Below are 13,270 nucleotides of genomic sequence, written 5' to 3'. Positions count from 1 at the left end.
TGAGGAAGGTAAACTTCCAAACTCATTCTATGAGGCCACCATCACCTTAATCCCAAAACCTGGTAAAGATCCCAGAAAAAAAGAAAACTACAGGCCAATATCACTGATGAACATAGATGCAAAAATCCTTAACAAAATTCTAGCAATTAGAATCCAAAAACACGTTAAGAAGATCATGCATCATGACCAAGTGGGCTTTATCCCAGGAATGCAAGGATTCTTCAATATCCGCAAATCAATCAATGTAATACACCACTTTAACAAACTGAAAAATAAAAATCATATGATTATCTCAATAGACGCAGAGAAAGCCTTTGACAAAATTCAACATCCATTTGTGATAAAAACCCTCCAGAAGGTCGGAATAGAAGGAACATACCCTAACATAATAAAAGCTATATATGACAAACCCACAGCAAACATTACCCTCAATGCTGAAAAACTGAAAGCATTTCCCCTAAAGTCAGGAACAAGACAAGGGTGCCCACTCTCACCACTACTATTCAATATAGTTCTGGAAGTTTTGGCTACAGCAATCAGAGCAGAAAAACACATAAAAGGAATCCAAATTGGAAAAGAAGAGGTAAAACTTTCAATGTTCATCAATGACATAATCCTCTACACAGAAAACCCTAAAGACTCTACCAGAAAACTACTAGAGCTAATCAATGAATACAGTAAAGTTTCAGGATATAAAATCAACACACAGAAATCCCTTGCATTCCTATGCACTAATAATGAGAAAATAGAAAGAGAAATTCAGGAAATTGTTCCATTCACTGTTGCAACGAAAAGAATTAAATACTTAGGAATACACCTACCTAAAGAAACAAAAGACCTGTACATAGAAAACTATAAAACACTGGTGAAAGTAATCAAAGAGGACAATAATAGCTGGAGAAATATACCATGTTCGTGGATTGGAAGAATAAATATTGTGAAAGTGAATATAGTACCCAATTAATGTATACATTCAAAGCAATCCTTATCAAGCTACCAACGATATTCTTCACAGAGCTAGAACAAGTAATCTCACAATTTGTATGGAAATACAAAAAACCTCGAATAGCCAAAGCAATCTTGAAGAAGAAGAATGGAACTGGGGGGAATCAACCTGCCGGACTTCAGGCTCTACTACAAAGTCACAGTAATCAGGACAGTATGGTACTGGCATAGAGACAGAAATATAGATCAATGGAACAAAATAGAAAGCCCAGAGGTAAATCCACATTCCTATGGACACCTTATCTTTGACAAAGGAGGCAAGAATATAAAATGGAGAAAAGACAGTCTCATTAACAAGTGGTGCTGGGAAAACTGGTCAGCCACTTGTAAAAGAATGAAACTAGAACATTCCCTAACACCATACACAAAAATAAACTAAAAATGGATTAAAGATCTAAATGTAAGACCAGAAACTATAAGACTACTAGAGACTGTAAACAATTACTCTCCAACATGAATCACAGCAGGATCCTCCATGACCCAACTCCCAGAATATTGGAAATAAAAGCAAAACTAAACAAATGGGACCTAAATAAAATTAAAAGTTTTAGCACAGCAAAGGAAACTATAAGCAAGGTGAAAACACAGCCTTCAGAATGGGAGAAAATAATAGCAAATGAAACAACTGACAAAGAATTAATTTCCAAAGTATACAAGTAGCTCCTGCAGCTCAATTCCAGAAAAATAAACGACCCAATCAAAAAATGGGCCAAAGAACTAAACAGACATTTCTCCAAAGAAGACATACAGATGGCTAACAAACACATGAAAAAGTGCTCAATATCCCTCATAATAAGAGAAATGCAAATCAAAACCACAATGAAATATCATTTCACACCAGTCAAAATGGCTGCTATCCAAAAGTCTACATGCAGTAAATGCTGGAGAGGGTGTAGAGTAAAGGGAACCCTCTTACTCTGTTGGTGGGATTGCAAACTAGTACAGCCACTATGGAGAACAGTGTGGAGATTCCTTAAAAAACTGGAAATAGAACTGTCATATGATCCAGCAATCGCACTCCTGGGCAAACACACTGAGGAAACCAGAATTGAAAGAAACATATGTACTCCAATGTTCATTGCAGCACTGTTTATAATAGCGAGGACATAGAAGCAACTTAGAAACCAGAATTGAAAGAAACATATGTACTCCAATGTTCATTGCAGCACTGTTTATAATAGCGAGGACATAGAAGCAACTTAGATGTCCATCTGCAGCGAAATGGATAAGAAAGCTTTGGTACATATACACAATGGAGTATTATTCAGCCATTAAAAAGAATACATTTGAATCAGTTCTAATGAGGTGGATGAAACTGGAGCCTATTATACAGAGTGAAGTAAGCCAGAAAGAAAAACACCGATACAGTATACTAATGCATATATATGGAATTTAGAAAGATGGTAATGATAACCCTATGTACGAGACAGCAAAAGAGACACAGATGTATAGAACAGTCTTTTGGACTCTGTGGGAGAGGGTGAAGGTGGGATGATTTGGGAGAATGACTTCGAAGCATGTATATTATCATATGTGAAACGAATCACCAGTCCAGGTTCGACCATGATACAGGATGCTTGGGGCTGGTGCACGGGGATGACCCGGAGGGAGTGTAAGGAGAGGAAGTAGGTGGGAGGGGGTTTAAGTAGGGGAACACACGTACACCCGGGGCAGATTCATGTCAATATAAGGCAAAACCAATATCATATTGTAAATTAATTAGCCTCCAATTTAGGAAAAAAAAGATATGCTGGATGCTTCCTTTTCTTATTCATTATGTTCAACTTCATATTGTATGCTAAGCCACCATCAGAAGAAGCATCATTAAGTCCAAATCTTATCATGCTATTCCTCTGCCTAAAACATTTTGGTGGCTCCATATTGCCATGACTAGTACTGGACTAGAAAATAAACATATTTTCTGTTTAAAATGATTCTATTTGGGGGACTGTTTGTTCCTGCAGCCTATCCTGACAGTCTACTGGAATCTGAAAAAGACTATATATATATATATAATCAGTAATAACTAACACTTTCTCAAGAGTCCTAATTTTTATGTCTTATTTTTTTCTTTAGATGATGCATATTTACTACAAGGACTTAATATAGAGGAACTATATCCAGAGACCTCTAGTTTCATTACTTATGATGGATCCATGACTATCCCACCTTGCTATGAGACAGCAAACTGGATAATAATGAATAAACCTGTCTATATAACCAGGATGCAGGTGAGTTTCTCTGTGGTTTTTAGCTAATGGGGAAGATGATATGAAGACTGATTCTGTTTTTGGAGTGCTTATTGTATTTATTTTCTTGGACTGCTTTAACAAATTACCACAAATTTGGTGGCTTAAATGGAAATATATTACCTCACAGTTCTTGAAGCTCTAAGTCCAAGATCATGCTGTCTGCAGAGACGTTTCCTTCAGATGAAGTAAAGAAGAATTTGTTATATACTTCTCCCCTGGTTTCTGGTGGTTTTCTGGAAAGCTTTAGTATTCCTTAGTTTATAGAAGCATCACCTCAATATGACTTTATCTTTACATGGCTTTTTCCCAATGTCTGTGTCTCTTTGTCCAAATCCCCCTTAATAAGAACATCAGTCAAATGGGATTATGGCCTACCCCAATTAGTCATATTAAATTAGGGCCCACTTCAATAACCTCATTTCATTACATCTATAATGATCCTCAAAATACAAACATCATGGCATCCCACCCCATCACATCATGGGGAAACAGTGGAAACAGTGAAAGACTTTATACCCTTAGGCTTCAAAATCACTGCAGATGATGACTGCCCCTGCGAAATAAAAAGATGTTTGCTCCTTGGGAGAAAAGCTATGGCAAATCTAGATAGCATATTAAGAAGCAGAGATATTACTTTGCTGACAAAGGACCATATAATCAAAGCTATGGTTTTTCCAGTAGTCAGCATGGATGTGAGAGTTGTACCATAAAAAAAGCTGAATGCCAAATAATTCATGCTTTTGAACTGTGGTGTTTAAGAAGACTCTTGAGAGTCCCTTGTAACACAAGGAGATCAAACCAGTCAATCCTAAAGGAAAGCAATCCTGAATATCCATTAGAAGGACTGATGCTGATTCTGAAGCTCCAATACTTTGGCCACCTGATTCAAAAAACTGACTTATTGGAACAGACCCTGATGCTGGGAAAAATTGAAGGCAGGAGGAGAAAGGGACGACAGATGGTTGAATGGCATCACCAACTCAATAGATGTGAATTTGAGAAGTCTCTGAGAGATGGTAAAGTACAGAGAAGTCTGGTGTGCTGTAGTACATGGGATCACGAATAGTTGGACACAACTGAGCGATTGAAAAGCATAAAGACCCTATTTCCCTATGAGGTCATGTTCTGAGGTACTGATGGTTAAGACTCTAACATTTGCATCTGGGGGATAGACAATTCAGCTCATCACACCTATGTTTAAGGAATTAGTATCTGGGAAGACTGAGCTTGAAATGATTATAGATGTGCCCTACATGCCTGAGTGAGAAAGGAATCAGGGCTAGTTCCCAAAGTGTGCTCTACCAACTCTAGTATTCAAAAAGCAGATGAGCAAAATGGATGATATTGTCAAATATGTTTGAAAAAGCTGTATCTAAAAGGAGTTTAATCAGTTTCATTGCTGGGAGACTTCTCAGGGCATGTCTATCTCCAAGAGGAGACAATATGATGTGCAGCATTTCGTAAGCATATTTGAATGTAGGATTTTTTAGAGCTTACCACAGTATTCCTAGCTAGCGTTTCTCAGAACTGGATGGGAATCAGAAAATCTGGCGTCTGTGGTCAGCTTTGTTAATGGATCATTATGTACTCCTAAGCCTGTGGCCCCACTTCTGTGAAGTGAATTCTCTTCTTTATAATGAGGGGGTAAATTTACATGAGTCTACTCAGTGATTGTGAGAATCTATAAAAGCTCAGAGGAAACACAAGCAAAGGAAGCAAAACCAAACTCCTTTATAGGACACGTACTCACAACCTGACAACTCTCTGAACAATTTGAAGTGTTTGATGCTATCTCTATTTATTGGGATTTTTACTGACAAGCAAACCCTTTGGGATAACTTGAACTTAGAAAAATGATTTACTCATGATATCCTCGGTCATCTTATGGAATTTAAGATCAGAAATTGATGTAAAGAATTAACAGGAATCAGAATTGCAGAAGCCCTTTCTCTCTGCACTCTCCTGCTCCCTCCTGCACCATGGTTCATCCTCCTCTATGCTAGACAGCTTTCCTTACTTTCGCAGTTCTGGGTGGAACTTGGCTGAAAACATTTTAGTCCTGCTCTTGGTCCTGATAGTCACAGAAAAATAACTTAATTAATCCAGCTTAGTTTAGTTTTGACTCCTGGACCAGTCACTATAGTTCTGATAATACTCATATCAGAAAATAATTCCCTTAGTTACTCAACTTCAGGGTGTGAGAGTGAGAAGAATCTCTAGAGAAAACTCATTTGGGTTTCCTCCTTTGACAGTGTGTCACAGGATAGAAAATAATCACTGACTTGTCCAGAGGCACACCAGGAACCAGTGAGCTTTTAAGCTCTCTCCAAGGCTCTCTCCAACCATGGAGGCATCAGTGGGCTGTACCCACTGAACCCATGGATCAGGGTCTGTGGAAGGTTCAGGTACACTTTCCCTCACAGCTGGCGCTGCCCAGGCTGGGCATGGTCTATATAGTCTTACTTCTTCCCTACTACATGTGAGAGGATGGGTGGATCTCACAGCTGTTTCTCTCCCCGCAGATGCATTCCTTACGCCTGCTCAGCCAGAATCAACCATCTCAGATCTTTCTGAGCATGAGTGACAATTTCAGGCCTGTCCAATCTCTCAACAACCGCTGCATCCGCACCAACATCAACTTCAGTTTACAGGGGAAGGACTGTCCGAACAACCGGGCCCAGAAGCTTCAGTATAGAGGTGGGTTCAGAGGGCAGTAGACACAAGTCACTCTAGTCTTCTTTCTTACTTAAACCTATTCTGAAAGGTTTCGAACTATCTCTCTTTATAGGAACCATGATTATAAGTGATATTTTCATGGTGCTTTTCTATTGAAAAAATTTATGTGTCATAATCAGAAACACGGATCAAATCTTTAAATCTTGTCTGATACAGACAAGATAGCATTTTTATTGCCATTTTAAAGAAGAATCTAGAGAAGCTGATTTCCCTAAAGTTACGTGTTAAAATAGGACAATTAGAAACACTAGAACTTTTAGTTGTATACAAATAGATCCCATTTCCCCTAGAAGGTGAGCAAATAACTCTAGATACCAGGAGATTAGGGGCCAATGAGGTGTGTGTCTGAACACATCTTTTTCCAGTGCTTTGTGTCTAGAAGTGATTAGAATTCCTACTAAAGGGAGTATTCAAGGTGCCTCCCACCTTCTGTAACACACATCCAACCCATACATCCTTCTACACACTAAGTATCTATTGGTCATTGTTGTAAACCCCCAATATGGAAAGGAAAGTGTAGGTGAGTCATAGAGATGTCCTCAACCAGGAGATAGGACACCAGAGTTCCAGGCCTGGTTCTGACACTAACAAGCCAAATCATTTACCTCTCTTGCCTTGGCTCCCATGGCAGTCTTTATACCATCTACATCATGATTTGCTGTGAGGAGAAAATGAGAGGCTGGATAGGGAAGTCCTTTGTACTGATAATATGTTACTTGAATATGGGGACTATGTTTGTTACCATACAACTTTTAGAAGCAACTACCACTACTAGCCTCCACAGTATCACTACAATTTCCCCCAAATTTCTTTAATTTTCTCTCTCTTTCAGACATACCCAGAGTACTAAAACTATAATTTCTGTTTCTTTCCAACCAGAAATACTCAACTCATTCATTCATTGAGCTTTCTCTTTATTCAACATCTATTTATTATGTACATATTATGTGCTAGGCTTCCCTCGTCGCTCAGCTGGTAAAGAATCTGCCTGCAATATGGGAGACCTGGGTTTGATCCCTGGGTTGGGAAAATCCCCTGGAGAAGGGAACGACAACCCACTCCAGTATTCTGGCCTGGAGATTTCCATGGGCTATACAGTCCATGGGTTAGCAAAGAGTCAGACACGACTGAGCAACTTTCACTTTCACTTTCACTTAGTATGTGCCAGGTACTTAGCTAGGTGATGAAGAAAAAAATGATACTATCCCTACAGAACTTATAGTCTAAGAGTGGGATCAGCTAACATTTTCTGCAAAATGCCAAATGAGAAAAATAGGTTTTGTGCTCTGCTGTACTCTGATGTTGTAATGTGAAAGCAGCCATAGACAATATGTAAATAAACGGGTGTGACTGTGTTCTAATAAAACTATATTCACAAAAGCAGTTCACAGCTGGATTTGGCTTACAGGGTTTCATTTTCCTGCCTCTGGTCTAAAGCAACACCATCCACTGTAGCTTCTTGACACAATGGAAATGTTCTGTGTCTGCATTGACCAATATGGTAGCTACTGGCCATATATGGTTATTGAACATTTGCAACGTGGCTAATATGACAATGTAACTAATAGTTTTAATTAATTTAGATATATATTAGCCACATGTACCTAATGTCAATACTATTAGATATCTCAGGCCCAGAGGTTCATAAGAAGATGGAGAGGATAATTGGGATACATACAAGTAAGCAGACATTTAAAAACTGCCCTTTCCCCTTTGGAGTAAGCTGCCCAACCTGTGTGCAGATTCATCCAATTATACCTTGTTTTGTGTTGTTCGTTTTGTTTTATTTGTTCCTTTCTCTTTCTTTCCAGTAAATGAATGGCTCCTCAAGTAGGGAACCAAGCCAAGAAGAATTCCACCTCGGTGAAATGCTACGACTGTGAATTGATGTAACCTAAAATGTCCCTCTTCTTTCTTCTCTCTCCTCCCCTCTTTCAAGCCTCATTCACTCTTTGGATTGGCCCTTCCTTCATGAAAAGTGTCTGCAAAACCTTGGCAGAGGAGTATATCTCTTAACACACACTCACAAACACACACACATGCAAATATATCTACATACAAACACACTCATACAGCACCCAAGATGGGAAGTCAAGTTTCAGAAACAAGAGGCTCATTCATAAAAGGTTTTAAAAGAAAATAACCAACTAACCTGGTTACAATTTTGATACTAATTTCTGGAACAAATAAATCTACCCAATGAGACTTTTCAGTCTTTGTACATACAAAATTCTTCTGAGAGAGAAGAGAAAACACAGCTCTGACAGCATCAAGTGAACTTTGTTCTTTAAATCAAGTAATCTTGGATAGTGTCCTAAGATCCTTTAAGGGTGCTGGTAACAGGTGAGCCAGGATAAAGTTGGCCAAGGACACATTTCTAGATTGTGATTCTTCTGTTTACTCAACAATTTAAAAAGAAAAAGGACAGATATTGAAGAGATACACATTGTGTATGTGTGTGTATACACACACACATATACATATATATCACCAGAGACTATTAAAAAATGGAATTATTGCTCCTCTTTGTCATTTATCTATACTAGGATCTGCCAAGATCAGATTGATCCATTGTTGTTTCTTGTTTTCCAAAGGTCATACATTGTGTTTGGTTATTGTTAAAACTCAATAAATGTGTTTAACAATTTAATTTCATTTTTCTTGCTTTGATCTATTCTCCTTCCTTACAGGCTGACCCCTGTCTTCATACAACTGCATTTTTGCTTTTACTTGTTTCTTCATCTATGTTTTGTTAATTTGCAGCCAGTTTTTACTGAATTTGTGGCAATCAGGAATGCATTTGATAAGCTAAGCATAATTTTAATTCCACTCCATGGCTTGATCATGCATAGGACGTGAGCTTCATCCTGAGATAGCAGGCAACAGATTTCTTGCATTTCAAAAATTCTACCCCCATGCCAATGATGCTCCCTTGAAGGAATGCACTTTGCCTTGTAAATTCTTGGGTAAGGGGTATCTTTTCTCTCCAGGTGCAACTGGATCTCACAAAGTACAAATGAATGCCTTTCTTTTCTTGTTTATAATGGTCACTCACTGTGTTTGGTTACTGTCAAGAAATCAATAAATGTGTTTAACAAGTTACTCAGTACCCCTGTCTGAGTTTATTGAAGTGGACGATGTTCTCTGCTGAAACCTCTGAATCATGCTGTGTCCACAACCAATTGTATTATGGCCAGCAGGGCAGCAGAAGCTGCCACAACAGCCCATATGTTTATATTCCTAGAGCCAGATAATTAATACCCTGTTGAGAAAGCATATAGGCTTAACTGCTGGAAAGGAAGACTTGGATGTTCATCCAGAGGCCAAATTAAAAATAACTTTCATCTCTTATTTCTGTTATAGCCTCCAGAAAGTGGGAAAACACAAGGATGTATGGTCTGTGCACATGGGAACATTCACAAATATGCATTAAACTTCAGCCAGGTAGCTAGGTTTGTTGATGAGAAAAAAAAATCTGTCATATATTTCATATTTGGAATAATACACTTAACTGGATATTTTAAACATTTTGCAACAAGATGATGATGAATGTAACCATGATGACATGGTGACCCTGTATCTAACCATCATTTTTTTCCATAAAAACAGATCTTCCTGAAAATATTTAGGGTGGACAAATGGTAGTCTTTCTCTGTATGGCTTGCAGCCTTCCCTCTGAGTCAAAATATTATTTAGACTGCAGTGAAAAGGAGTGATATATTGTGTCAGCCAGGCCTGGCTTCAAATCTTCAGTGTACCATTTGCCTACTTGCTGTGTGTGATCCAAGGAAAGTTGCTACTTCTCTGATCTGTTAATTGGAGATCCCAATAACTGCTTCTATGAATTAAGAGGCCTTAAATGCTACAGTTAAGTCACTCAGTCGTGTCCGACTTTTTGTGACCCCATGAATCACAGCACATGAGGCCTCCCTGTCCATCACCAACTCCCAGAGTTCACGCAAACTCATGTCCATCTAGTCGGTGATGCCATCCAGCCATCTCATTCTCTGTCGTCCCCTTCTCCTCCCGTCCCCAATCTCTCCCAGCACCAGAGTCTTTTCCAGTGAGTCAACTCGTCGCATGAGGTGGCCAAAGTATTGGAGTTTCAGCTTTAGTATCAGTCCTTCCAGTGAACACCCAGGATTGATTTACTTTAGAATGGCCTGGATGGATCTACTTGTAGTCCAAGGGACTCTAAGGGTCTTCTCCAGCATCAAAAGCAAAGTTCAAAAGCATCAATTCTTCGGTGATCAGCATGTTCACACTCGAACTCTCACATCCATATATGACCACTGGAAAAACCATAAGCTTGACTAAACGGACCTTGGTTGGAAAAGAAATGTCTCTGGTTTTAAATATGCTATCTAGGTTGATCATAATTTTCCTTTCAAGGAGTAAGCGTCTTTTAATTTCATGGTTGCAATCAGCATCCACAGTGATTTTGGAGCCCCCCAAAATAAAGTCTGACACTGTTTCCACTGTTTCCCCATCTATTTCCCATGAAGTGATGGGACCAGATGCCATGATCTTTGTTTTCTGAATGTTGAGCTTCAAGCCAAACTTTTCACTCTCCTCTTTCACTTTCATCAAGAGGCTTTTGAGTTCCTCTTCACTTTCTGGCATAAGAGTGGTGTCATCTGCATATCTCAGATATTGATATTTCTCCTGGCAATCTTGATGCCACCTTGTGCTTCTCCCAGCCCAGCGATCCTCATGATGTACTCTACATATAAGTTAAATAAGCAAGGTGACAATATACAACCTTGACATTCTCCTTTTCCTATTTGGAACCAGTCTGTTTTTCCATGTACAGTTCTAACTGTTGCTTCCTGACCTGCATACAGGTTTCTCAAGAGGCAGGTCAGATGGTCTGGTATTCCCATCTCTTTCAGAATGTTCCACACTTTATTGTGATCCACACAGTCAAAGGCTTTGGCATAGTCAATGAAGCAGAAATAGATGTTTTTCTGGAACTCTCTTGCTTTATCCATGATCCAGTGGATGTTGGCAATTTGATCTCTGGTGGCTCTGCCTTTTCTAAAACCTACTTGAACATCTGGAAGTTCACGGTTCACATATTGCTGAAGCCTGGCTTAGAGAATTTTGAGCATGATTTTACTTGCGTGTGAGATGAGTGCAATTGTGCGGTAGTTTGAGCATTCTTTGGCGTTGCCTTTCTTTGGGATTGGAAAGAAGACTGACCTTTTCCAGTCCTGTGGCCACTGCTGAGTTTTCCAAATTTGCTGGCATATTGAGTGCAGCACTTTCACAGCATCATCTTTCAGGATTTGAAATTGCTCAACTGGAATTCCATCACCTCCTCTAACTTTGTTCCTAGTGATGCTTTCTATGGCCCACTTGACTTCACATTCTAAGATGTCTGGCTCTAGGTCAGTGATCACACCATCGTGATTATCTTGGTCGTGAAGATCTTTATTGTGCAGTTCTTCTGTGTATTCTTGCCACCTCTTCTTAATATCTTCTGCTTCTGTTAGGTCCGTACAATTTCTGTCCTTTATCAAGCCCATCTTTGCATGAAATATTCCCTTGGTAGCCCTAATTTTCTTGAAGAGATCTCTTGTTTTTCCTATTTTGTTGTTTTCCTCTATTTCTTTGGAAGGCTTTCTTATCTCTCCTTGTTATTCTTTGGAACTCTGCTTTAAGTTGCTTATATCTTTCCTTTTCTCCTTTACTTTTTGCTTCTCTTCTTTTCACAGCTATTTGTAAGGCCTCCTCATACAGCCATTTTGCTTTTTGCATTTCTTTTCATGGGGATGGTCTTTATCCCTGTCTCCTGTACAATGTCACGAACCTCCATCCAGAGTTCATCAGACACTCTATCTATCAGATCTAGTCCCTTAAGTCTATTTCTTACTTCCACTGTATAATCATAAGGGATTTTCATATGACCTAAATCAAGTCCCTTATGATTATACAGTGGATGTAAGAAATAGACTTAAGGGACTAGATGATAGATAGAGTGCCTGATGAACTCTGGATGGAGGTTCCTGACATTGTACAGGTCATATCTGAATGGGTTTCCGTGGTGACTCAGAGGTTAAAGTGTTGGCCTGCAATGCAGGAGACCTGGGATCAATCCCTGTGTCGGGAAGATCTCCTGGGGAAGGAAATGGCAACCCACTACAGTATTCTTGCCTGGAGACTCCCATGAATGGAGGGGCCTGGTAGGCTACAGTCCATGGGGTCGCAAAGAGTCGGACACGACTAAGCGACTTCACTTCACTTCATATCTGAACGGTGTAGTGGTTTTTAAGTCTGAATTTGGCAATAAGGAGTTCATGATCTGAGCCACAGTCAGCTCCTGGTCTCGTTTTTGCTAACTGTATGCAGCTTCTCCATCTTTGGCTACAATGATATAATCAATCTGATTTCGGAATTGATCATCTGGTGATGTCCATGTGTAGAGTCTTCTCTTGTGTTGTTGGTAGAGGGTGTTTGCTATGACCAGTGCGTTCTCTTGGCAAAACTCATTAGCCGTTGCCCTGCTTAATTCCGTGCTCCAAGGCCAAGTTTGCCTGTTACTCCAGGTGATTCTTGACTTCCTAATTTTGCATTCCTGTCCCCTATAATTAAAAGGACATCTTTTTTGAGTGTTTGCTCTAAAACGTCTTGTAGGTCTTCATAGAACTGCTCAACTTCGGCTTCTTCAGTGTTACCGTTTGGGGCATAGGCTTGGATTACAGTAATATTGAATAGTTTGGCTTGGAAACGAACAGAGATCATTTGTCATTTTTAAGATTGCATCCAAGTACTGCATTTCTGACTCTTTTGTTGACCATGATGGCTACTCCATTTCTTCTAAGGGATTCCTGTCCACAGTAGTAGATATAATGGTCATCTGAGTTAAATTCACCCATTCCAGTCCATTTTAGTTCACTGATTCCTAGAATGTCTACGTTCACTCTTGTCATCTCCTGTTTGACCACTTCCAATTTGCCTTGATTTATGGACCTAACATTCCAGGTTTCTATGAAATATTGCTCTTTATAGCATCGGACCTTGCTTCTATCACCAGTCACATCCACAGCTGGGTATTGTTTTTGCTTTGGCTCCATCCCTTCATTCTTTCTGGAGTTATTTCTCCACTGATCTCAAGTAGCATACTGGGCACCTACCAACCTGGGGAATTCCTCATTCAGTATCCTATCATTTTGCCTTTTGATACTCTTCATGGGTTTCTGAAGGCAAGTATACTGAAATAGTTTGCCATTCCCTTCTCCAGTGAGCCAAGGTGAAAAGACAGCCTTCAGAATGGG

At 39.4% G+C, this 13,270-nt stretch overlaps 1 protein-coding gene across 1 annotated transcript in view; it reads left to right on the top strand.

Annotated features, from left to right (window-relative positions):
* CA10 (carbonic anhydrase 10 (inactive)) overlaps positions 1–8,084 on the top strand; it is a 1,015,669-nt gene extending 1,007,585 nt beyond the window's left edge. Inside the window, exons 7-9 of the mRNA XM_055432763.2 lie at positions 3,082–3,236; positions 5,780–5,954; positions 7,805–8,084. Of these exons, the coding sequence (XP_055288738.1) occupies positions 3,082–3,236; positions 5,780–5,954; positions 7,805–7,827 (353 nt within the window). The 3' untranslated portion in view covers positions 7,828–8,084. The remainder of the gene's footprint in view (positions 1–3,081; positions 3,237–5,779; positions 5,955–7,804) is intronic.
* Positions 8,085–13,270: the final 5,186 nt, after the last annotated feature.

The sequence above is a fragment of the Moschus berezovskii genome, chromosome 20 (assembly GCF_049115385.1).
Source record: "Moschus berezovskii isolate FMDL1 chromosome 20, NW_MosBer_1.0, whole genome shotgun sequence".
Taxonomy (NCBI): Eukaryota; Metazoa; Chordata; class Mammalia; order Artiodactyla; family Moschidae; genus Moschus; species Moschus berezovskii.
This window is presented reverse-complemented; position numbering and strand designations above follow the sequence as displayed.